At 36.9% G+C, this 27,652-nt stretch overlaps 1 protein-coding gene across 1 annotated transcript in view; it reads right to left on the minus strand.

Annotated features, from left to right (window-relative positions):
• The window catches only part of IQCM (IQ motif containing M), a 332,230-nt gene extending 305,036 nt beyond the window's left edge, over positions 1-27,194 (minus strand). The window contains exons 1-3 of the mRNA XM_059410618.1: positions 27,109-27,194; positions 18,656-18,735; positions 16,041-16,308 (exon numbers count right to left, since the gene is read on the minus strand). Coding sequence (XP_059266601.1) covers positions 16,041-16,308; positions 18,656-18,735; positions 27,109-27,145 — 385 coding nt within the window. The 5' untranslated portion in view covers positions 27,146-27,194. The remainder of the gene's footprint in view (positions 1-16,040; positions 16,309-18,655; positions 18,736-27,108) is intronic.
• Positions 27,195-27,652: the final 458 nt, after the last annotated feature.

Here is a 27,652-nt window from a genome sequence, read left to right on the forward strand (position 1 = left end):
TTGGGGCATTAAATGCTGTCTATAACCTGAGGTATCCCAAAGTGATATCTGAACCTATTTCTATCCCATGAACTCCAAACCCAGATACCAACTTTCTACTCAATTTCTCCACCTAGATGTCTAATAACATCTCAGACTTTATATGACTAAAGTTGAATTTCTGGTCATGAGAGTCAAATCTGTTCGTCCCATAGACTTCCCCACCTTGGTAAATGGCAACTCTACCCTCAGGAACTTGGGACAAAAGCATTTAGGTTTCAACTTTGATTTGAAGTAGAACCTTCAACAGCATTTGCGGATGAACTAGTCATCTTTGACTCTTCTCTCTCTCCAGTAACATCCAATAACCAACTCATCAGTAAATCCTGTTGAAGAATTTACCTTCAAAACAAACCTAAAGCCTCAAGTCACCATCTCACTATTTCTATTTTATGACAATAGCTTCTGATTTTCCTGCTTAACTTTGGCTCTCCACTGGTAGTGAATTCAGATATTTCAGGGACTTAAACTAATAAAACTTGTGGGGACATACCAAAGAAAGTAGCTGTAAAAGCATAAATACAAAATGAGATGTGAATGTGAATATTTATCATTAGAGAAGGTTGTCACCATAAATAACAAGTTCTTAAAAGCAGACAAGTAATCACATTACAAAATTCAGACAAATAACAGTATTTTTGTTAACTACCAGAAATACCTCTGTAGTACTTTTTGCCTTCTTTTTTTGGCTCTGTACTCTTTGATTACATCTTCATATAACAAAAATTTCATATTTTCCATTATAAGAACAGAAAGATAAATTCAGTCTTTCTTCTATCATGATTGATCAAATGTCTTAAAAATATTCATAGTTAGGGGACACCTGGGTAGCTCAGTCTGTTAAGCATCTGACTCTTTTTTTTAAGATTTTGTTTATTTATCTGACAGAGAGAGTGAAAGAGAGAGCATGCAATCACAAGCAGGGAGAGGCAGAGGTAAAGGGAGAAGGGAGACTCCCTGCTGAGCAGGGAGCCAGATGTGGGACTCCATCCCAGGACCCTGAGAACATGCCGTGAGCCAAAGGTAGATGCTTAACCAACTGAGCCACCCAGCCACCCCTAAGCATCTGACTCTTGACCTCAGCTCAGGTCTTGATCTCAGGGTCATAAATTTAAGCCCCATTCTGAGTAGGAATGAAAAGTAGGGGGAAAAAAAAGAAAGAACGAAAAAATTCATAGTTGAGATGCATAAATATATAATTTTATTACATATTTTATAATTTATTATTTTATTTATTATTATTATTTATTATTATTTTATTAATTTGTTATAAAAATATATAATTATCTTATAGGCCCTGGAGACACATAGAAGGATTTTAGAAAAAAAGAGAGTGTAGGATTTGCATTTCATAAAAATCACTCTAAGTTTGTTTAAAGATTGAGTCAGATTTAGACCAGAAGTAGGGAGACAAGTTAGGGGAACATGTTAATAATGTAGCCTCAAAATGACAAAAATCTGTCTCTTACTGAAAAGGGGGTTACTGCCTTAATAGTATTCTTCAGCTTGTGTAAAAGTCACTGAAAAAAAAAAACCTCCACTTCAAAATTAGTAAAAAGAGAAGTCAATTAAGTTAGCCTCTACTTATTTCTTTTATATAAAAACATATCAATCTCAGAAAGGTATTGTCACAGAAAACAACCAAGATCTTAACTTCTTAATAAGAAGTTTCAGACTCAAATGTTTACAATTAACTTTACTTAATTTTACTAATTAGCAAGTGATCAGATCTGTGCCTGAAGGACAAAGTAATACACATGTTAGTGGTTAGCATTGACTAACTTCCACACAGTAGGACAGAAATAATTATGGGTCCCTTGGCTTACATATAAATCACTAAGAGGAAGGAAGTGTTCCATGGCTTACATTTTTTTTAATGTCCCAAAGGGCCCAACATTGCTAGGAGGAAATTACATGCCACCCAGTAAAAGATTTAATTACCCTAATAACCAGTTTATAGCTGCTTCTTTTCCAAACCCTCCAAAATGTATATAAGCCTCAGACTACAAGCAAATATTGCCAGTGGTAACACGGCGGTCTTTGATAATAATAATAATGACTAGACAGAAAGGCTCATGGCTTTGATTTGAGAGAGGACCAGGCCTGCCTCACCCTGCCCACTTCTCTCTGACTGGAAGAGTCAAGCTGGGCTTTGTCCTTTTGGTGTCTCCAGCCTGTCAGCAAGGAACAAACAAATATACTCTCCTCAGTACTACAAGGTTTAGAGAGCAGGGGAGGAAGGGCTGCTGCTGGCAAGTTCTGCCTATGGCTAGGAGGGTGAGTGTAATTCTGGGAGAGTATTAACAAGCCACAGGGCTACTTATCCAGAGTCATACTCTCTCATCAGCTTTCTCTGTACCAAAATGAATATTTTAATCTCCATTTGCCCAATTCCTGTGTCTTCTCAATTCAATCAGCTCTAAATTCAGGAGGGGAAAAAAGCAATATTACTCATAACCCTGGTATCCCCCTCCCATGAAGAAAACCCTGCAATATCTATTTTTTCTTTAAGAGAGAAAGGCAAAGTAATTTGTGCTAAACTGAAAGCTTCATGAGGGCAGGGATCACAGTACACATTATTTGATTATCTGATTATTAATGAGGAGCTTAACAAAACTTCCTAATAAACATATGAATGAGGAAATGAAAATTGAAACAATAGGCCTATTGATCCACTTCAGCACTCATTATAACAAAAAAAAATCGTTTTTTTACATGATGTCTAGAATTGAAACTTACTTTTGAAAGGACACGATCTTAGTTTTATAGGACTCTTGAAACAAATTACCAAAAACCTGGTGGCTTAAAATAACAGAAATTTATCCTCTCACAGTTTTGGAGGCCGGATGTCCAAAATCAAGGTGTCAACAGAACTGCCCTCTTTCAAAGTCTCTACAGGCAAATCCAGTCCCTGCCTGTCCCAGCTTCTGGGAGCTGCCAGCAACCCTGGGCCTGTGGACACATCATTCCAATCCTGCCTCCATGTCTCCTTTTCTGTGTGTCTATAGTCTCCCTCTGGCTTTCTCTTATAAAGATACTTGTGTGGCACTTAGGGCCCACTGGGATAATGCGGGATAATCTCTTCAGTTCAAGATCCTTCACCTAATCACATCTACAGAGATCCTTTTTTTCCAAATAAGGGAGAGAACATTTATAGGTTTTAGGAATTAGGATGTGATATCTTTATCTTTGATTCAGCCTGTTACACTCACCTTAAGTGGATTTTTTCCTATAATAACCAGATAAAGGAGGTGTTTCCATGAGACTACCAGAGAAAACCAACAGAAAACCAAATTACCTTAAAGAAATAGAGGAAACTGAGGAGTGTGAAAACTGAGACTTGAATCTACGGAGTTAAACTGCCACGTTCTGAACCACTAAACTACCACCTTCTCCAACGGGGCGAGTTCATCAATTCCCATAAACTGGAAGATCCAAGGAAAGTCTGTCCCTAGCAAAGCTTGGGTCAGAGGTGTAAACAGTATCATTAGGTCTTATTCATTTGCATCATTCAGCTAACTCTTCCACATTAACTCTATTTCAGAATTCCATGCTGTGTTCTCCAAGCTCACATCATCCTTGCTGGTTTAAACCCAATCACTCCGCCAACCACTGTGATGAGGAGAATAAGCTCATCCCTTTGGCTGTGCCTGAATCACATGCCAAGGCTGGGACTTGGAGAGGTGGGGGGTGGGGGGTTGGGGGAGTGGTGTGACAGTGACAGCCCTTTCCAAACTATACAAACTCAAAGTGGGAGGGAGTATTTCTCCAAAGTCAAATCTGAGCACTGTTACCAGAGGTAAGTTGAAGGATGCTGAGAAGCCAAAAGCAACAAAGGTCCCCTGAAAGTTTTCACTGCAAATAGGAAACCATTTCTAGGAGGCAGCTGCTCTCATTTTAGATCCTCAGAGAAGTTTGTATTATTTATTTGTACAAAAAGCTTGGGGCACCTGGGTAGCTCAGTGGGTTAAGGCCTCTGCCTTCGGCTCAGGTCATGATCCTGGGGTCCTGGGATGGAGCCCTGCATCGGGCTCTCTGCTCAGCAGGGAGCCTGCTTCCCCCTCTCTCTCTGCCTGCTGCTCTGCCTATTTGTGATCTCTCTCTGTCAAATAAACAAATAAAATAAAATAAAAAAAACTTATGTACAAATGACTTAGGAAGAACCCTAGCCCACTGTAAAATATTTCACTAGCCTCAGTTCTTCTCTGTTCGTGTTCTTTGTCAAAAGCAATAATGGAACAAATATACTTAGTCATAAAACCACTACAAGTCAGTACTCCATCCTAAGATTTCTGTTATTCCCTAAATTATCCTCTGGACTAATAAAATAATAGAAGGCCGATGGTAAAAAGAATGTCTTTTAATTGTCTTTAAATCCTTTATAATGTTTAATAATTTTTATATTTAAGATACTATTACTTTATTAAAAGTTAATGAACTTTATGACTATTTCAATATAGTAAACCATGTTATTAAAGAAGCAATGAGTCTCCTGTCTTAGAGTCCCTGCCCTGCATCTTTCTATTTCAGAATTTACCAGGTCAGCATAAAAAAAGAAAAAGTGTAAGGAAGAAAGAACTGTGTTCAAGACATTTGTCACTCAGATATATAATTTGCTAATCTTAATTCTGTCTAACTTCTTTTTTCAAGAGCAGAGGTAAGCAAAAGAAAATTACTAGCAAGAAATGGGAAGAAACATACCAATCTAACCAGAAAGAAATGAAAAGAAGCAGAGAAGCAGTTACAAAATTCTGTGATTATCCCAAATTTATTCCTTCATTTAGAAATTTCTCAAGTAAAGTCTGTTTTTATACATAGATGAAGATTAGTATGCTTCAAGTTCTAAAGCTCCAAAAACTATATTATTTTGTAATATCAAATTCAATATAATTTACAACCTCATTTAAAAAAATCTTTAGCTTCCATGTTTCTTATAAATTGTTATGGAACTTGGTCTTAAATTCATCCAAATAATTTTGTGGGAATGAGTAAAAAAATAATTTTAATGTATTTGTTAATATCATATGTACACTTAAAATCACTAAAATATAAAATAGAAGATTTTAGGTGCCTGGGTGGCTCAATGGGTTAAAGCCTCTGCCTTTGACTCAGGTCATGATCCCAGAGTCCTGGGATCGAGTCTCACATCGGGCTCTCTGCTCAGCAGGGAGCCTGCTTCTCCATCTCTCTCCACTTGCCTCTCTGCCTACTTGTGATCTCTGTCCATCAAATAAATAAATAAAATCTTTAAAATAAAATAAAATAGAAGATTTTATATCCATTGTTGATCACAAAAACTGGTTGGTAAGTTTTCACCACTGGGTTAAAAATAAATCAATAAACATAAAAATAAATAAACATAAAATCACTAAAATATAAAATAGAAGATTTTATATCCATTGTTGATCACAAAAACTGTTTGGTAAGTTTTCACTACTGGGTTAAAAATAAATAAATAAACATAACAAAGTCATTTTTCCTGATAGATTTCTCCAGTGCTTTCTAACTATGTAGTTATTTTAAAGCATCATTAAAATTCACTATGCCTTCATTTTATATTTAAAGGAAGTTTTGTGTTTGGAGACCAAAGAATACATTTACATGAGCAAACACACACAAACACACGCACACACGTACGTCTACTCCTTTTTTTTTTTTTTTTTTATCTTTCTAAAAAAGTTTTTATTTCAATTCTGGTTAGTTAACACAGTGTAGTGTTAGTTTCAGGTGTACACTATAGTGATTTAAAACTTCTGTACAAAACCGAGAGTTCATCACAAGTGCACTCCTTAATCCACCTCACCTGTTCACCTCGTCCCCCTACCCATCCACCTCTCCTCTGGTAACCATGTTTGTTCTGTATTTTTTTTAATTAATTTTTTATTTTTTATAAACATATATATTTATCCCCAGAGGTACAGGTGTGCGTCTACTCCTTTTTAAACTGGTTAAGGAATAATGCAATATTGGCCCTAAATATATTTGCTGGACATGAATATCAGGAAATCTCACTGGGTTTAATAAAAATGTTTTTAAATTTAAATGACTCAAAATTACACCGAAGTAATTTTTGTTCCTAAGGGAATACATAAAGAGATGAATACTATATATTATGCAGTAACTATAATATATTTAATATATATTCCAGAAACAGATTTTTATGTTTGATTTCTAATTATCAAGATCCATAAATTTTTGGCAGCTTGACAACAGAAACAGGTTAAGCAGTACTATGAACATCTATATACTCAAAGAAGAAATCATTTAATATTTTTTTCTGATTTTGCTCTATTAAGAAAAACATGGACATGTATTATAGGTAAGCACAAAGAACATATTTACTAAAAATATCTGGCATTATAATTATTACAGTGTATTTTTAAAGTTGATATCCTTGGATCAAATTCAAGGAATGTTTGGCCTATTCTCATATAGATGTTTAGCTTATGGAAGATAATGCAACTGATTTGTCAGGGCAGCATGAGCAAGAGGTACATATATCATACACACAGGACTCACTTTTCTTTCTAATCTCACAGACTTTAATCAAGTTCTGGAATTAATACCACTGATATCTTAGATCATGCTTCCATTCACACTGAAGTGAATATTGGGAATATGTTTAAAAAATAGATCCAAGTTACAGACTTAATATATACTTTTTGAGATAAGAACTTTGAGAAATGAATTCCAATTTTAATTCAAATATAAACTCTAAGATCAGCACTTCACAGCTATCTGGTGGGACTCATGCAAAGGCTCCCAGTAAAATGTCTCTGACTCCAACAAAGCCTATAATAGGATTTTCAGGACCACTGCAGTCCTCCTCATACTATTCATAAAACCTTGACTTTTTTCTCACATCCCCTACCCCAAGATCCTTGGTCTCCTGATTACAAACCACCAAAGAAAGTAATCCCCAAAATGAGACTATCATTAGGACAAATTACTCACCTTCTATTAAAGACCCTTAGAACTAGACTTCTCACTCTTTGCTGCCTTAATTTCCACAGACCTACACTCTTTCATCCTTCCTTAAATCACCTCCCCAAATTCTTCAGTGAACCCTAAGAAACCCCAGATCTTTCATCAACTAAAGTGATATTCTACCTATGTTCTATGTTCTCATTCTAACCACCCTTAGTTTCCTAAGGGCACAATTTCTTCAACAGTACTCTCAAGGGGTATCTATGCTTCTCTTCTTACATTCCATACTCTAGGGCTAGGGATAAATTCAAATTCTTCCTTTATCCTTACTGACACTTCTCAACAATTTCTCTTTTGTCTTATTAAAAAAAAAAAGGAGCAGGTGTATCTTTCACAACAAATTATCATTTCATAATCCAAGCACTCCCACACCCAGATTATGATTATTTCACCCTTTTCCTCATTCCTCAAAACTCAATACTTCCCATCCCAACCTCAAGTAAAGACCTCACTTCTAATTTCACTGGGAAAAAAAAAAAAATAGTAGTAATCCTGCCCATCTGATCTACCAATAATCATCCTGTGTCTGTGTCCATGGCCCTGTCTTCCTTCTAGGACATTGGGTGAGCTTTCCTTGTTGTCTGAGGGATTCCTCCTGCTTGACTGAAATATGAGTAATACAGGGTGCCTGCATGGCTCTAACACAGCTGATTAAGCATCTAACTTTTGGGTTCAGCTCACGTCATGATCTCAGGGTTGTGAGATTGAGCTCTGCATTGGGTTCCACACTCATCTGGAAGTCAGCTTGAGATTCTCCTTCTATCTCTGCCCCTCCCCCTATTCACATGCATGCAAGGGCATGCTCTCTCTCTCTAAAATTAAGAACTCCTTAAAAAATTTTTTTAAAAAGGAAATATGAGTAACATCTCACACACTCCTGACTGCCCCCGAACTGTTTATTTCCACTTCCTTTGCTGGGTACTCCTCTTTTTGTCCTCTAAATGTTGGAAACTTCCAGAACTTAGTCCTTAGATTTTTTTCTTTCCACCTACATTTATTTTTTACACAATCTTATCGAAGTCAATGATTGTAAATAAAATTGTTATCTATTCTGTTCAATATGGTAGCCATTCACCAACCATAGCTTTGTGCGGAGGCTGAGAAAAATTAAGGCCATCCCACCTCAGGTTTAGCCTTAGCATAAGTACAGCCATCTTAGTTCCGGCAGCCATCTCAGACCCCTGTGTCCAAGGGCTGAACTTCCCCTACATTACTTTAGTTACAAGGACCCCCCACCCTGCTTTAGTAACAGGAACCCATAAACACTGTTGCCTTAACTAAGCTTAGGGTCCAAGTCCCTACTCTGCTGTGTCAGGTACACTTGGGCCCAAGCTTAAGCTTGTCAAATAAACCCTGATGTGATTGCATCAGTGTTGGCTCCTTGGTGGTCTCTCGGACGCAAAAACTTGGGCATAACACTTTGAGTGGTGAATATGTGGCTAGTCCAATTTCTAAAATATACACTGGATTTGAGGGACTCAGTATGAGAAAACTAAAATACTAACAATTTTATATTGGCTATTCTCTACATATTAAGTTAAATAAATCTACTATTAAAATTAATTTTCCAGGGCATTTGAAAGGCTTGCAGCCAGTTAAATGTCTGCCTTCAGCTCAGGTCATGAGTTCTGGGTCTTGGAATCGAGCCCCACATGGGCTCCCTGCTCAGCAGTGAGCCTGCTTCCCCTCTTATCTCTCTGCCCCTCCCCACCACTTGTTCTCCCTCTTTCTCTCTCTCTTTTTCTCTCAAATAAATAAAATCTTTTTAAATATTTAAATTAAATTAATTTTCCTGTTTCTTTTTAAAAATTTACTTATTCATTTATTTAAGTAATCTCTATACTCAATAACAGGCTTGAACTCACAAATCCAAGATCAAAAATCACATGCTCTTTTGACTGAGACAACCAGGTGCCCATTGCCTGTTTCTTTGTATCTTTTTAATGTGGCCACTAGAAAATTCTTGGTCACATTTGTGGTTCATATTATATTTCTATTAGACAATATTGATCTGTACCTGAATGACTCCAACCTTTCTTTCCTTTGAGCCCACACTTACATTACATACTACCTATTTGACACTTTCATTTGTATGTATGACTGGCACATTAAACATGTATCCAAATCTCAACTCTAGGTTTCTGCCCATTGAAAACTGCCTGTTCCTCTCCTCCCTGTCTCAGAAAATGGCAATTCCTATCTTCCAATTCATCAGGTCTAAAGTCTAAGAATCATCTTTCCTTGACTCTTTCTCTCCCTCACACTCCACACCCAGTCTTTCAGAAAGTACTGACAACTTACAATCAAAATATTTTTAAGAGGATATTTCAAGGAAAAAAGAAAGTGAGAAAGAAAGGACTAATCTAAGAATTCTTTTTGAGTTGACCATCACTACCAGAAATTGTTTGGGACATTCTGAGAAGCTTCATATAGTGTCACTGAGACCCTTTTGCTCAGGCAAAGAAAGGAAGAAATTTATTCATTGGCTCTTATCCTCCCTTCCTGGTTGCTCATGTGTCAGTGATGAGCCCATTCCTATTGGTGTCCCAAGCCAGGAAGGCATCAGGGAACCCTGGAGAAGAAAGCAGCCTTATATCCGAAGCTGAAATAAGAAGTACGTTTGGGGGAATTTCAAGTGGTGTATGAAATGTGTTTGCCACAACTCTCAGAGAAAACCAAGTGCTTCTCTTCCCAACTCACATAATAAGTGATATAACATCAGTAGCTTGAAATTGGCTACTTTAGAGTATTTACACCACTGAAACTGGCAAAGCTATCTATCAGGCTTCCTCCCTCTTGTCCACAGTTATTAAACATCTGCTAGCACAGCATTGACTATAGGTTCTGTTCTTCAGATAGCTACAGTTTACCCCTCTCTTGCTCCGTCTCAGAACTGCAGCCACATTAGTTCTTTTTGCATTTCTTTGATATCACTTCTGTGCTTCCCTCCTTTGGGCCAATGCAAATGGTTTTCCCATGGCCTAGAACTCCAAGCAGGCAATACTTCTTGACTGAGTAATTCTTCCACATCTTGCATAGCTTACAAATGTCATTTCCTTGGGAAAGCCTTTGCTGACCCCAGTCTAGGTCTCATTCATTTGTCATCTATTCTCCACTGCATGTAAGTGATTATTTGATACCTGTTCCTCCAGCTACACTACAAGTTCCATGAGGGAGCAAGTCACCAACACTTTTCTCACTTTTTTGCATTCCCCATACTGACTTTGTATGTATCCTGAATATCTCAACAAAAATTTCAATCAACCGTTATTAAAAGCACTTTTACCATTCTCCTATAAGTGGAACTGTAGTTGTCTTAAGAGTATTGGAAAAGAGTCTTCATAATTGAAAATATGGGAACCACATCAAGAGGAGAACACGAGACATTTTTTGGATGGGCATCGCTTCCAGCCATAACCCACTGAGCTAAACCCCAGTCACATAGCTCTATGCAGACTAGCTGCCAAGTGCCTAGGAAGAAAGGATATAATAATAAGTTTGATAAATTAGAAAGTCTTTGCCACAGTCAGCCCTATTAGACATCAAATATCTATCCATTCTTATTTCCTGACAAATCACACTCTTCCTCTCCCCAAAGGAGAGCCTAAAATTCAAACAAAGTACTACACCCAGCTCAGAGCCCAGGATCTCTGGCTGTTTGCAGTCTACCGCATCAGGTGCAGGTGTGGCTCCTTCTGCTCAAATAAAAATGTGTACCAGACATAAAAATTATTTCCACCTTTCCCCACAAGAACACAATATCCAGTAGTGGGAAATGAGTAGTGGGGTAGGTATATGCTAACCTTGGGAAAAACTCCATTAGTGAAAGGAAAAGAGAATCACCATACGGAATAAGTTATAGAATCCACTGGGGAGGCCCTGAGAAGCCCTTCACCCTGGAAGTAGGAAAGTTCTTTGAGTATACAATGATTCTGTTCTGAGAGTAAACTCCCTTATTCATTTTTTCTTAGTGGCCCTGGATCCGCTCTGGGAAGTTTTTTTTTTTTCCTTGTTTGTTGGCCACATCTTGCTATTATCTTCTTTGGAACTGTACAGCTTTTGTGGGTCACTTCCAGATAAAGCCACCTTATTTTACTTTCAAATATTCAATTAAATCAAGATTCATGGTTTCTTTGGCAATAAAGTTGTCTAAAATATTTGGTAGATTTTTTAATCTATTTTCTTTTAATTAATTCTTCATGCCAATAACCACATTCAATATTTTTTTTAAGCATAACTTTAAAATTTCTCTTGTATCTTCACTTCCTAACCCCTTACGTTAGTCCTTCAACTTAATGGTAAGTGCCTGAAGGTGAGCTGAGATAATGCGCTGGGTTGGGGAGAGCATACCCTTAATCTGATCTTTGCTGCAATAAGTCTTAGACATTTGCTCAAAACCAAGCACTCAGATACCTGGTATAACTATGCCCTTTCTCTTCTGCTTGCAAACCAGCCAATATATTTGTTAGTTCATCTCTTTTTTTATAATAACTTCCCAAAGGCAGCCAAAACCACCAGTATATTTCAATAACACTGTATCCCAACATCATCACCTAGAACAACAAAGCTCAGTACGTATGTGCTCTATATTCCAATTGGTTTCTGGTGGCAGTTTTACCATTACATAAGATACATCACCAAACCTTTAATATGCCGCATCTATTTCCATGCTGCCCCCAGGACAAAGCACTATGCCAATGAATCCCAAAGTTCTTTCCCTGTGTTTTATGTTCCATCCATTGTTGACCAAATCTAGATAACTCTACTTCTCAAATATCTCTAAAATCTTTCCCCTCAGTTCTGTCCCCAGGGGTACTACCTTAATTCAAGCCATCCTTTCTCATCTAAGTTTGTCCCCTCATTGGTAGACTCTGTGCCTCCAAAATTCATCACACCTCATCTCTGCTCCCAGAAATGTTCTAAAATGCCAATATGATCACTACAATCCCTTTTTTTTTTTTTAAGATTTTGTTTATTTATTTGACAGAGAGAAATCACAAGTAGATGGAGAGGCAGGCAGAGAGAGAGGGAGGGGAAGCAGGCTCCCCGCTGAGCAGAGAGCCCGATGCGGGACTCAATCCCAGGACCCTGAGATCATGACCTGAGCCCAAGGCAGCAGCTTAACCCACTGAGCCACCCAGGCACCCATGATCACTACAATCTCTTATTAAAACATCTGAATGGTTCCCATTGCTTTTAGGCTAAAATTAAAAATTCTCCAATATCTGGTCTCATCTCTAATTACTCTTCAATCCTCATTTCAGTTATGTAAAATCATTTTAGCTCCCACAAATACACCACTCTCACTTACTCAGAAATCCATTATCATGTAAAGGTTAGACTATCTGACTAGATAGAAATATTTTTCTTTCTTCAGTAAACTTATTCATCCTCCAAAATGTACCAAAGACTTTCAATCTCCCACGAATACATCTCTGAATTAGGTATCCTTCCTACTGATTTCAAAGCAGTGAAGCTTGTTTTTATTACAGTATAGGCCACACTATATTATAATTATCTGTTTATCCTTCTTCATCCAACCGCATATAAATTACATATGTCAAGTTTGAACTTCTTGAGGACAAGTAGCATATCTTTTGTCTCTATATATACATCTCACATTGTAAGCAAATGTTGGCTGAACAAACACAAGAGCCCCACAGTTATGGCAGGATAGTGATCTATCAATCTTTACCCTTCACCCTGCTCTCTCTTCCAGCTTCCTGATGACTGTCTCCATATGCATGCCTACTTAGCAGATCTAAGACTGAATTCATTGATTTTCTCATCACCTTCGTCAACTGCTTAAAATCCAGTTGTCCCTCTGAATTCTGGTCTCAACTTAATGATGTCTATCTACCCAGTTTTCCATCTGGCCACCTCAAAATCTTTCTTTAAGAATTCTTTGGTCAAGTGATTTGGTGATAGCCAGTTAAAAGCAACAAACAGAGTTCTTTTCTGCAGCATTTCACAGAGCTTTCTATGTTAATGCTTAATATGAATCTCAACCAGTAACTGTATTTTCTTAAACTCGTCTAACCAGAGATCCCTTTTGCTGAGCAGAATCCCTCAGAACTCGTGTTCAGAGGACTCTACTTTGAGAAATGCTGCTGTAAATCCCTCTCTACCTTCTTCCTTGCCCTCATCTTGAAATCACCAATGGCTTTCTCTTATATATGGGTTCAAATCCTTGGCCTGTTAATTATACTCTCTTCTAGCCTTTCTCACCTTCCTAACCTCACTTCTTATCACATCTCTCCTTTCCCAAAATGCACCACAATTTTTCTTCCATCAGAGCTTTAATATTTTTCTCCCATAGCTCAAAATGGCCTCTTCTTTTCCCACCCTGCATTTAACAAACTTCTCCTTAAACCCCTTCCTAATGAGAGCTCTCTTTTTTTGTCTTTTTAGATTTTATTTCTTCATTTGAGACAGAGAGATATACAGTGAGAGCACGAGTGGGGGGAGAGACAGGAAGAGAGGGAGAAGCAGACTCCCCCACGAGCTGGGAGCCCAATGCAGGGCTCAATCTCAGGACCCAGAGATCATGATGCAGAGATGCAGAGATGTGAGTCACCCAGACAGCCCCTAATGAGATCTCTCTTGACAAACTTTCATTCTGGCACTAGGTTAGTTACTCTTCAATATCTCCATAATGCTTTGTACTTATCTCTAGTACAGCAATTGTCACAACTGGATGTTGAAAAAGAAAAGCAAAGCTGACAGCATCACAATGCCGGACTTCAAGCTCTATTACAAAGCTGTAATCATCAAGACAGTATGGTACTGACACAAAAATAGATACAGAGATCAATGGAACAGAATAGAGAGCCCAGAAATGGCCCCTCAACTCTATGGTCAATTAATCCTCAACAAAACAGGAAAGACTGTCCAATGGAAAAAAGACAGTTTCTTCAACAAATGGTGTTGGGAAAATCTGATAGCCACATACAAAAGAATGAAACTGGACCATTTCCTTATACCACACACAAAAATAGACTCAAAATAGATGATAAACCTCAATATGAGACAGGAATCGATCAAAATCCTTGAGGAGAGCACAGGCAGCTACCTCTACAACCTCAGTCACAGGATCTTCTTCCTAGAAATATCACCAAAGGCAAGGGAAACAAGGCCAAAAATTAACTATTGGGACTTCATCAAGATCAAATACTTTTGCACAGCAAAGGAAACAGTCAACAAAACCAAAAGACAACCGACAGAATGGGAGAAAATATTTGCAAATGACATATCAGATAAAGGGCTAGTATCCAAATATCTATAAAGAACTAATAAAACTCAACTCCCAAAGAACAAATAGTCCAATTAAGAAATGGGTAGAAGACATGAACAGACATTTCTGCAAAGGAGACATCCAAATGGCCAACAGACACATGAAAAAGTGCTCAACTTCACTCAGCATAAGGGAAATACAAATCAAATCCACAGTGAGATACCACTTCACACCAGTCAAAATGGCTAAAATTAACCAGTCAGGAAATGACAGGCATTGGTGAGGATGTAGAGAAAAGGGAACCCTCCTATACTGTTGGTGGGAATACAAGCTGGTGCAGCCACTTTGGAAAACAGCATGGAGATTCCTCAAAAAGTTGAAAATAGACATACTCTATGACCCAGCAATTGCACCACAAGGTATTTACCCTAAAGATACAAATGTAGTGATCTGAAGGGGCATGTGCACCCCAATGTTTATAGCAACAATGCCCACAATAGCCAAACTATGGAAAGAGCCTAGATGTCCATCAACAGATGAATGAATAAAGATGTGGTATATATATGTGGTATATATACCACATCTTCTTTATCCATATATATCCATATATTCTATATCCATATATATATATATAAAATATATATATATATATATATATATATATAATGTAGCCATCAAAAAACCCAAAATCTTGCTATTTGCAACAATTTGGATGGAACTAGAGGGTATTATGCTAGATGAAATAAGTCAATCAGACAAAGACAAGTATCATATGATCTCACTGATAGAGGAGTTTGAGAAACAAAGCAGGATCATAGGGGAAGGGAGGGAAAACACAAACCATAAGAGATTTAATTTCAGGAAACAAACTGAGGGTTGCTGGAGTGGAGGGGGCTATGAGGGATGGGGTGGCTGGAGGATGGACACTGGTGAGCGCTATGAATTGTGTAAGACTGATGAATCACAGACCTGTACCCTTGAAACAAATAATACATTCTATGTTAATATAAATAAATGAATGAATGAATGAATGAATAGATAAATAAATAAGAAATTACCTAGGCATTCATCTCCACCATTACTTTATGAGCCCTTTAATCTCTGTTTATCCAACTTCTAACGTAGAATTGAATGAAAAATATTCACTCATTGAATGAAAAATATTCACATGAAAGAATAACATAACAAGCAATAACAAAAGAGAAAAAGTGGAGGTGAAGTTATGAAGGCTTAAACAGAAATGTGTCATAAGAAGTCATTTATTCCAGCCATTAGTCTCCAGAAAACGGTATCACTTTGTTCAAATAGACTTCCGGGTTCCATCTTACCAAGTTCCTGATAAAAAGTAAATCTTTACTATAATTTGTCTTATAGGAATTCTATAGCTCCCAAAAATCTTTTTGGGGGAACACATTCACAGATAGTTTGCCTATCCTATTTATCCTACTCAACAATAGAATTCAAAGCCATAAACCTCTCACTGCTTTATTAACTGTGAACTACAGTCTGAGGTCTTATATTAGAACTACCACTCTGTTGGAAGACGTGGCTAAGCAATTTTGTCCCCATAAATTCCTCATTCCCATTAGCGTACTCTCCTCTCAATTTCTGGTGGCCCCAGAGTCTTAGTAACCCTTTTAATCATGCCTCCTCACCTTCCACTGCTAAGATTTAAAGTGTGGGCTTTTGTTTCAAAAAGGAAATTTCATTAAAAGCACACCAGAAGCAAACTGTTTTGCCAGTTGGCTTACTGAACTTCTTTGTTACACCAAAAACTTACCTTTCGTGATTAGATCCATACAATCCTTGAATTTTTCCTTTACACTAAAAATGTCTGGTTCCTTAAAAGAAGTTCGTTGTGAGGGCTCCTTAAAATGTTCACTTTTGAACAGGTATTTGGGAAAACAAATACTTTTGTGTGCTGTCCGAAATTCTTGGACCACATCAAGTGCTTCCTTTTTTTTTAACTCCAAAGGTATGAATTTGCCAGATTTGGGGTTTTGATGTTTATTTTTAAAAACATTTATAGAAGTACTTTGAACTTTATTCTGTGAGTAAAACAAAAGTAAATTTAATAAAATTTAATTTTAATATTAATCATATAATAAAAGTAAATAATACATTTTATTAATAAGTTAAGAAAATTCTATCTACCAAATGCATTTTAAAAAGTACCTTACTATATAAGATATTTACTATAAAGCACATGACAGTAATCAGGTAAAGCAGATGTTATCCTTTATAGTTCTCCAAAAGCCCTTAACAAGAATGAGGATTATATTCCAGATTATATTCCACTTCAAAAGAGAAAAAAATAATAAATTCTCCAATAATAATTTTCTTTTCACATGTGATATTTTCAAATGCAGCTTTAAAGTTTTTAAATAGTAAGCATACAAGAATTTAATAATTTTCAAGCATCCTTTAAGAATTTTTGAATGTCCATAAAATGCTAACACTCTCAAACCTCTTTCTCTGTTGAATATAAGAAATTACAGCTCATCATGGAAGTAGTTTCTCAAGAAAAGTATTTTAATAATCAGGTATATATTTTAGATCCTTTCAATCACTTAATTCCTTCTTAATTTTGACTAGCTTGAGCAAAAGAAAAATAATACAGTCCCAGGTCTCTGATAGGTAATTATCCAAACAATTATAATTTTTCTATTCTAGACATTCTCTTGCCCCATAGGTAGTGCTATAGTTCCCTGCCCTCATCACTCCCCTCCCCCCAAAAAAAGTTGCCAACTTAAGACACCAGTAAGGAGGTTTTAATATTCTAGTACTGTTTTGCCAAGCAACCAAAGATGGATAAGTATACTCTTATGACTGGATAAAACTCTTTAAAAAGTCAAGGTTCTAAAGTACAACTATTGAACTGTTTAAACTGTGAAGTTTTCATTCCATGTGTCTACTAGTGAAATCAATATAATTTAAAATTATTTTCAATTGATTAGGGGAAAAAGTTAGTTAAGCAGTGATAACAATGTTCATTGTAAATTAAAACCACCTATGACCAGCTTCAGCCTAGAGGACCATTCAAATGAAATATATGTAACAATTACAACATTCCCACACACACCATAAGCATTGAAAAGTATTTAAAATCGTTATCCAAGATACAGGTTTTTTTTAAAAAAATGTATTGAGGGACACCTGGGTGGCTCAGTTGGTTAAGCAACAGCCTTTGGCTTAGGTCATGATCCTGGAGTCCCAGAATCAAGTCCTGCATCGGGCTTCCTGCTTAATGGGGAGTCTGCTTCTCCCTCTGACCCTCTCTCTCCCTTCTCATGCTCTCTCTGTCTCATTCTTCCTCTCTCAAATAAATATATAAAATCTTTAAAAAATATATGAATTGGGGAGCTCAGCAGGGAGTCTGCTTCTCCCTCTGACCCTAAACTTCCTGTGCTTATGCTCTTTCTCTTTCTTTCTCAAATAAACAAATAAGATCCTTAAAAAAAAAAAAAAAAGGTATTCAAAAGGGGATAGTAGGGGCGCCTGGGTGGCTCAGAGGGTTAAAGCCTCTGCCTTCAGCTCAGGTCATGATCCCAGGGTCCTGGGATCGAGCCCCGCTTCTCTCTCTCTCTCTCTCTCTCTGCCTGCCTCTCTGCCTATTTGTGATCTCTGTCAAATAAATAAAAATTAAATCTTTAAAAAAATTTTTTTTAAAAAAGGGGGATAGTATAGTGTGGCACACACAAAGCCATCTTAAGATCACCTTCCCTCACCTGTCTTCCAAAGACCCATTTGTCACAATAGCTGCTGCTCCCCCAAATTTCCCACCTCCCCCGGAGATGCTTATTATTAAAATTTCATCCTGTGCTGACTCTCTTATCTCTTTGCAGACCCAGTACCTCACACACCTTCTCATCTTCCAAATCTATGCCATTCAGCAAATATTTATTGAGCCAGCCACAAAGATTTTTGCTGGAGATACAACAACCAAAAAAGAATCACTGTCCTCAAGGAATGATCAGACTGGTAAATGGCTCTAATGCACGGTGATATGGAAGAAGAAACAAGGAAGCATGTCATGCTGGGGGCACACACCTCATGGCATAGTTCCTAGTTTAGTTTTATCTAATAGTGTTTAAAGATGGATATTTATTTGAAATATATAATTCAAACATTTCTGTTATAATTCATCAAAAGAAAAAATGAAAAATTGGATTAGGATTAAATGTGCAAATATACATGTAATTAAATAATCTTTATAGCTATAAAAATATTCTTTTTAAATGCAATTTAAAATTCATTTTTATAGCTAGTAAAGATTTCATTTTTCTCTTCTATTCAGAGTCTACTAGGGTTCATGCAACCATTTGGAACAACCATTGTTGTATACAAAAACAGTTATTAGTTTCCTGGAAAATAAGTTAGATTAAAAGCATTAACCTCATTTATTTTTTCATAATGTTGGGCAATGAGAGTTTTTGCTTCTTGAAAAAAATCTTGCTGGATCTCGAATACAGGACCTAAAACAAAAACACAAATGTTTTATTTTTTTAATGTAATTAATGTACTTTCTTAATTACAAATGGCAAAACTGTGAGATTAAAATTTGGGCAGTGATGATTCTTGCAGAACATTATAAATGGTTAAGTGTTCCAAGTGGAAATTAACAGTGGATGCAAAAGATGCAATTCTCTTTCAATGTAACAATTTACTTTAAAAAATATTAGCATACAATGGTGATACTGAAAGGTAGATTATCCTAATTAAAGTCTAAGGGAACTAATTAAAGTACACAGAATTCAAATCCTCTTCAGCTTTTAAAGTTCTTTAAATATTACTGTACAGAAGACATAACATGACTTGGGCACAAAAACTATTAACCAATTTCAATGTGTTCTCTATACCTGATGACTAATTCATATGGCTGTACATTCCTTTACAAATATTTACCTTACAACTAGTTAAAATTATAATTGCAAAATAAACCCAATAGGTTTATTAGGTAGAAATAGCATTGAAATAAAAAATACACAGCTATAAGTGGGTAACATTATAATAACTCTTATTCATATTTTCTTAAGATTCTTATTCTTTTTATTTAGAGTAACATATAGAATTCTATAGCATAGACTATATCATTCTTGGTCTTGTCTAAGTTTTTCTCCTAATTTCCTTCATTAGTAGCTGATTCTGACATTTATAAGTGTTTCTTGGCTTCCTCTCTTTACCCCGAACTCAGTAAAATTTAAATATATTACCAAATTATTGATTCTAATTGGCTTTTCAATATAGCCAGTGTGCTCCCATTCCTATAACTATACCTTCTTTAGTATTCTTAAGATCTCTCTTCTTCTCCCCCTCATATTTTAAGCAATTAAAAAATTCATCTTGGGCACCTGGGTGGTTCAGTCAGTTAAGCGTCTGCCTTCGGCTCAGGTCTTCGATCTCAGGGTCCTAGGATCAGGTTCAGCGTTGGGCTCAGCAGGGAGTCTGCTCATTCCTCTCCCTAGGCCCCTCTGTCCCCCTGCTCATGCTTTCTCTTTCTCCCTCCCCCTCTGTCTTTCACTTTCAAGTAAATAAATAAAATATAAGAATTAATTAATTAAAATTTCATCTTCATATAAATCAAAAACATAATGAGATACTGTCTTAGTCCCTTTGGGCTACCACAGCAAAACACCACAGGCTGGGTGACTTACAAACAACAGATATTTATTGCTCACAATTCTTAGGCATGAGGTACAAGATCAAGATGCCAACATGGTCAGTTGAGGGTCCTCTTCCAGGTCCCAGACATCTAGTTGTATCCTCACAAGGTGGAAGGGACTAGGAAGCTCTCTGGGACCCCTTTTATAAGAGCCCTAATCCCCTGAGTGATCCATTCACATGACCTAATCACCTCCCAAAGGCCCTACCTCCTAATACCATCACCTTTGGGGTTGGAATTTCAACATTGCAATTTTGGGGAGACCAGAACATTCAGATCATGACAGATACCACCACATTCCCACTAGAATGGCTAACATTAAAAAGACTGATAACAGTCCAAATTAGGGATGCTGTGGAGGTACTGGAATAGTCATTGGTAGAAATGCAATATAATCAGCTTGGAAACATTATAGCAATTTCTTATAAAACTTAATATACACCTAACCTGGGAACTAGCAATCCCACTCTTAGGTATTTATCAAAGAGAATGAAACATATTTTTGCAAAAGCATTGTACAAGAATGCTCATAGAAGCTTTATTCATAATAGCTCTAAACTCAAAACAGCTCAGATGTATATCAACAAGAGAACAGTAAACACACTGTGGTATATTCACAAATAAAATACCGCTCAGCAATAAAAAAGAAGCAAGCTACTGCCATACACAAATGGATGAATTTCAAAATCATTATGCAAAGTAAGCATACACACACATGCACACACACACACACACAGAATATTTTATAGTTCCACTTAATATGAAGTTCTGGTGCAAACACAGCTAATATACAGGAGATAGAAAGGAACAGTGATTTTTCTGGTCAGGGGTGGCATGGACTGAGAAGGGACAGGAAAGAAATTTCTGGGGTAACAGTAATGTTCTATATTTTGATGCACAGTGGATCAATCACACAGGCATATGTAATTATTATAACTCAGTGACTATATACTAAAGATTTTGGCATTTTATCATACATTTTATATCAATAGAAGGAAAAATATAAACAAATAATGAGTTCTGAGTAATAATATGCATGTTGATGGAAGGATATGAAATAAACAATTATGGAAAATATTCATGGTAAAAACTGGGTGGTAGGTCTATGGGTGTTCATTTAAAATTCTTTCAAGCTTGCTGTATGTTTATTTTCAAAATAAAATATTGGGGACAAGTTCTCCCTCATTCATTCACAAAATTTCCCCTAGCTTTTCTCCACATAAACTCAGGAGCCACAGGCAGCTGTTACTTTGGGGGCAATGTCATGCTGAGGACTGAAGCCTGGGGGAGACCCTCCCAATAAAGGAAGGAGACAACTGGACTCTTCTGCCAACCTCCCCCCTAAAAATGCTGGGTTAGGAAAAAAAGCATCTCCTAAGGTGTCTCATCACTGGGCAGTGGAATTGCAGCTCTGCAATCATTCTAGAAAGAACAACATCTTTTCTTGCTTCCTAGCTTCTTCCCTCCTTCCACTCTCTCCTATGGAAAGTATGTAAGTCATCGACAAGCTCAAATCTCCCTGTCCGCCCACATTTGCCTCTGTAACTCCCCACATTAAGAGATATCTACATATTTCCAAGGATATAGATTGGTGGATTTTTTTTTCCTCTATTAAAAGTTCTTGTCAAGACTTCAAGCACATGCTTCAAGAAGTATACATGCTCCTTGTACAGATTTGAGCACAAAGTCACATGTCAATCATAAAATGGTTCATATAAATGTCACCACTCAAAGCCATATGATCACGGTCCTCACATGGAAGAGACAGGTGTTTAGGAATGAAAACTGTCTTGTCAACTTTCAACTAAAATCTAAGTCTACTTTGAGGAGCCTCTAACCAGACCATCTGCTCCCCAGAAGAAAAGAAGTAACATATTCCAGGCTGTGATGCTATGTCTTCTCTGTTTCTTCCTCTCGTGACATCTTTCCTCCTTTAATTCCCTTCTTCTGACTACCTCCCTTACAATTAATTATAATTATAGTATTGCTATGAGTCATGTACATGACAAACAGTATCACTTATTCATATATGAAATGATGAAGTCCCTGGTTTGGGGTGAAAATGTAGCTTTATAAAAACTATCATGTCTTCATTCCAAATGAAGATCTAATCTTTATAGGCAAAGCTTTTGTACGCAGAGGGCCCTCCTGAAGCCAGCCATGCTGGAAGCCCTTCCAGGAGCTGGTCCTGAGTTACTTCCTGCTTTTTTTCTACATATCTGCTGTTATTCCTGATGCCATGTACTACTCCTTGTGAGTACTGGAGGCTCTTCAGAGGTTTGCCTAGTAACTCTAGTGAAATATTTGCCTTTCATTGCCAGTTCCTGCTATGGACTGAAGACAGGTATTCCCCCAAAATTCATATGTTGAAACCTAATGCCTGGTGTGATGGTATTACGAGGAGGATTATGAGGGTGGAGTCCTCATGACTGAGATTAGAGCTCTTTGAAGGAGCCTCCAGAGAGCAAGGTAATCCCTTCCATCCTGTGAGCCTTCAGTGAGAAGACATCTGTCAGTGAGGAAGCAGGTCTCATCAGACACCAAATCACTGGCACCATTATCTTGCACTTCACAGTCTCCAGAACTAGGAGAAACAAATTCCTGGGGCTTATAAACCACTCAGATTATGACATTTTGTTAAAGAAGCCCAAATAGACCACAGCACTTTCATCTCAAGCTGTCAATCCTGAGCCCTTATTGTAATCTAATGTTCTGATAAAGCTGTTCTGATTCTTTCCCTTGTTAATTGGCCTTAGAGGAGTTAAATTCCCAAGGCAGCATCTTACTTCTCTCTGGGCTCTTTGATGTCCAGTGTGTCTGATTTCCCCCATCACCAAGAGCCACCTGTCATCTGGGAACTGTGGGGGAGCCAGTGTACACTCTGGCAATGCTAATGGCCCTCTTGGAGCCAGTAAGTAGATTGACTCATCAAGAGACTGCCAGACTGAACCCACACAGTCAGGCTGTGAAGTTCTTGAACAGGACAAGGCCTGGGACTGTTCTTAAAGGGGCAGAGAAAGGCAGCCGCCACCCGAAGAGAGGGATTTCTCACAGATCTTAAAATGGCTCCGGCTGAATGCATGTTGACACGCTGACTCCAAGTTGGCATTTAAGCCTGAACCCTCATTGGCATTTAAGATGCTGAGGCAGCTGTTCGGACATTCTCCAGTAACTGAAAATTAGCCTTTGAACCAAAAAGTTAACTTCTCAAGGTAGAACAAGAGAATTCACATCTCAGTGCCCTAGGAAAGGCAAATGGCCAGTGCCAGTTTCTCCCAGAAAAGAAAAGAAAAAAGAAAAAAAAAAAAAAAAAGAAAAAAGAAAGAAAGAAAAGGCAAAACTAGCGTGTGTTATTTTTTACTTTGAATTGACTATATATTCAACAAAGGAGTCTAAAATTATGAGAAATTAACTTTGATGTTAAGAATCCATCTAATTAATATTCTTTGAAGTTTCTGTTTCTTTGTTCATCATATGTTAAGCACACAAGCATGCAGCTTTTATACATTGAAGTACACACTGGAACTTCAATTATTAAGAGGAAGCTATCAAGGTCTGCTCCTTCTCTTAAAAAAAAATCTATAATTAAGGCTTTGTTTATTTGCAAATATGTATCCATAGCATAGAAAATGACTTTTAAGAGCTCTCACTCCCGAGTCACACTACTTTGCTCTTGAATTACAATTTGCTCATGAGTCTTATCTTATTGTCTTCAGCTTTCTTTTTCTCATTTGTAAAATGAGGGTGATAATAATAGGGGATCTTGAATGAGGTTGTGAGGATTCAGTTGGACTTGGTTACAAAGCACTTAGCACAGTGCCTGGCACATAATAAGTTTTCAAAAAATGTGAGCAATTATTACTGTAGTTATTGTATTATTACTCTCATTGAGCTCAACTTTTCTCTAACAATGTTTACATTATTAGTTTCATTAGTCAATCCTCATTTCTTCAGTAGCACAAAGATAAATTTCAACTTTTTAAACTTATTTGAATAAATCTGGTCTTATTACAGGTCTTTTTATCTAAAACTAATTGATTTGCAAATAATAAAATTTCATTAAACTTTGGATTCTTCAAGTTACTAATACCCCCCCAAAGCAATAAAAAATCATTATAAACAATAACAAGTATTTTATGATAAAGTTCATGAAAAGACTGAGATACTTATTCTACTTACATAAAACATGAGCACAAATATTAACATTTCCATGGGGAAAGATAATGAATTTCTAATGCCAAATGATTTCACTAGGCTAAAATGTATTTATTTTATATATTTTTTAAAGATTTTTATTGATTTATCTGACAGAGAGAGAGCAACAGCAAGACAACAACAGACAGCAAGAGAGAGAAAGAGAGAACACAAGCAGGGGTGTGGGAGGAGGAGAAGCAAGCTTCCCATTGAGCAGGTAGCTTGATGCAGGGCTCAATCCCAAGACCCTGGGATCACGACCTGTGCCAAAGGCAGATGCTTAACTACTGAGCCACCCAGGCACCACTATTTTATATTAAAAAAAAAAAAAAACACACAACTCAGTCTTTGTATATCATCAGTTTAATAGTATTATGATTGGTAGTTCATAAAACTTCAGATTTCCCTAAATTCTTTAGAGGATTTGTGTAATTGTTCTGGTAAATCTCTAAAGTGAAGATGCCAGAAGACCTAATTATGGAAGCTGTAACAGGGAACAAGGATTGGCCATCTCTTGACTGTATCATTGAGCAAATCTTTTCTCCCTAGAAAGACCGAGGGGCTTGCAAACATGTGTTTTTTTATAACCATATCAAAAATAACTGGCCTTACTAAGAGGCTTTCTAAACTTCCTACAAACTGGTTGCATTCTCCAGAGACTTCACAAAAATTTACTAAGGAGATATCCTGAACAAAGATATATGGCTACATGGCTAAGGACTTCCTTGCCTATATAGTCAAAGCAAGTGGCTGTATGTTTGATTTCACAGATGTTAGAAAAGCCATACCTCAAATTCAATGAGATTTAGTTCAGCATATGTTCCTTAAGCAACTACTAAGTCCCAGATGCTAAATGTGCTTAATTTGGTGCTAACCTAGTGCTAAATGTGCTGAAATACATAGGATATTAGGTATGCCCAACTTCCAGGTACTCAGAGCCTAATGCCAGAAAAAAAAAAAGTCAATAAATGCCATGACATTCAATATGATCCATACACTGTGACAGAGGCCAGCATAAGTCACCAACAGCCCCTACTGCCAGCTCACGAATATATGAATTCCCCTTTTAAGATATAAGACTTTGCATTGTATTATTAGAGACAAGGTTTAAAACAGAAGTATCCCAAGAGAAATAAAACAGTGAATCAAATCCAGACTAAGGCAGTGATTTTAAAATTGTGCTTCATCAATTTCATGTGCCTTCAGGGCTCTTCCTTCTTCCAGTCAGAACAGCTCAGACCTTATCTGTTTTGCATATTTGAGCTCTTCCTAAGTTTTCATTTTGTAGGAAATATTCCTTGGCTAAAAATAAAAAACACACAGCAAATAAGTAAAAAACAAACTAACAAAGGATTGACTATTACTGTGTGTGCTGAAAGATCTCCTTCTCAAAGCAGGTTCAGAGGAAGGGCAGGGTTAGGTTAGGAGAGGACAGATGCTTAGGGGCAAGGAGCAAGAGAGGGAAGCTGGAACAAAGATGGCTTAATTCATTCCAGGGCAAAGAATTGTGGAAACTAGGAAATGGAAAGGAAACCCTTCGAGGAAGAACCTCAAAAAAAAAAAAAAAGTTTATATTCAACTTCATTATATATAAGGGAGGAAAATATAATTTGTCTAATTTATTTTCAAAAAAAGTTCAAAGACCCAAAATGTGAAACCCAAATTCCAAGTGGCATATGACTATCATCTCCTAAAACCTACATTCGACAATCATTTCTACAACACATTCTGCATTAAGACCCAACACTTCACTTCCCATGGAACAGCATTCTGTTGTCTCTTACACACTTTTCCTCACTCCCCCACTTTCTTTATTCCTTCTTTAGCAAAGTGGCTTACTGTCTTTGTAGTAATAAGTGATTAATAGGTTGCCTACCTACCTCAGGGAGATTTTACAGTGCACCTCCCCTCTAAAACAAACAAACAAACAAAAAACTCTATGTTAGTGTCTCTAGGAGTGGGATACAGTGTTAAGGAGATACAGGTGAATTCCCAGCTCTCAGGATCAAGCCTTCAAATAAAATTTAAGTAATTATGGGCATGACCCAAAGGCAAACTGGAACTAGATAACATTTTTCCTTTCTGCCCTTTCCATCTAAAAATGTGCTGTATTATCCAAGTAGAGAATTACAGTAATCCACATGGCACTCTATTTGTAGCCTAGAACAGAAGCCCACGAGCTTGTACCAAGAGCCAAGAGGAAATTGCTTAACCAGAAAATCTTGGTAATCCCAACCCTCTATTCAGCACTCCATGTTTCTCAATCAGGCTATCTAAGCCTAAATTTAAGATTACCTGAAGAGTTGCCAAGCCTAGATCAGCTCTAAAAGAAATACAATGCAAGGCACATATTTAATTTAAAATTTTCTAGTAGTCACATTTTTAAAAGTGAAAAGAGATGAAATTAATTCTAATAATATACAGTAATTGTTATAGATTTTATTTAAACTATATCCAAATATTATCATTTCAACATTAATCAACATTAAAAATTAATGAGATGCTTTACATTCTTTTTTGTTCTGTCTTCAAAATCTCGTATGTATTTTGCACTTGCATACCTCTCAATTCAGGTACTGGCTTTTAATAAAAAATACTTGATCTGTATTTAGATTTTATGAAGTACTAACTTGCAAAAATATATTCACATGTCCCAAACATGGTTAAACATTTTCCAATGACTGAATTACCACCTTTTTGTATTGAAATTAAAGTGAGTTAGAATTAAATATTCAGATCCTTGGTTTCTGGTCCCACTTTAAGCACTGAATCGCCATATGTGGCTAGTAGACACCATATTGGACAGCACACTAAATTAAAAGTTGCTATAGATCTCTCAAAAGTTGGTTATATTTAAATAAAGGGAATGAGATGAACTCTTACAAGGTACACCAATAACTTTAGTGCTCCAAGGATTAATAACTAAAAGTTTCCTCAATGCTGTTAGAGCCTTGCACTATGCACTGAGTTGTTTCGGAAGTGTGGTACTCACATTCTGCTTCATCAGGCATAGCCTCTGTAGCAACCATGATGGGCAATTAGGGTGATCCTTCTTTTTGAAAGCTGGGCTCCAAGTCCCTAAACACAATTACAGTAAATATTGTTGATAATAAATACTTGTTTTTAGCTATTTCTTTCATCCACTCATAAAAAAAAATTGGATGAGTTATTAACACTTGTTATACATCACTCCTCTGCTCTAAAATCTTCCATGCCTTCCCCTCCAAAAGACAGTGATAACAACAGCTAGCATTGAGTGGAGCTCTACGGTTTACCAAGTTGCTTCAATACATATTACCTTACTGGTTCAGAACAACCTGACAGGAACTATTGTCTGACTTTTGACAGATGTGGAACTGGAGCTTAGAGATGTGAAACAGCTTGTCAACGTAAGCTGCTATTTTGTGGCACAAACAGAACTCCAATCCCTGTCTTTAGACCCAGGGCCTATGCAGGCCCCTCTGATTTCTCACTATTTTCCATATACCTTACACATCCTTTCCTTGGGCTTATGCACTTGAGCTTAGGTTGAAGTT

The sequence above is a fragment of the Mustela nigripes genome, chromosome 1, assembly GCF_022355385.1.
Source record: "Mustela nigripes isolate SB6536 chromosome 1, MUSNIG.SB6536, whole genome shotgun sequence".
NCBI classification, from domain to species: Eukaryota; Metazoa; Chordata; class Mammalia; order Carnivora; family Mustelidae; genus Mustela; species Mustela nigripes.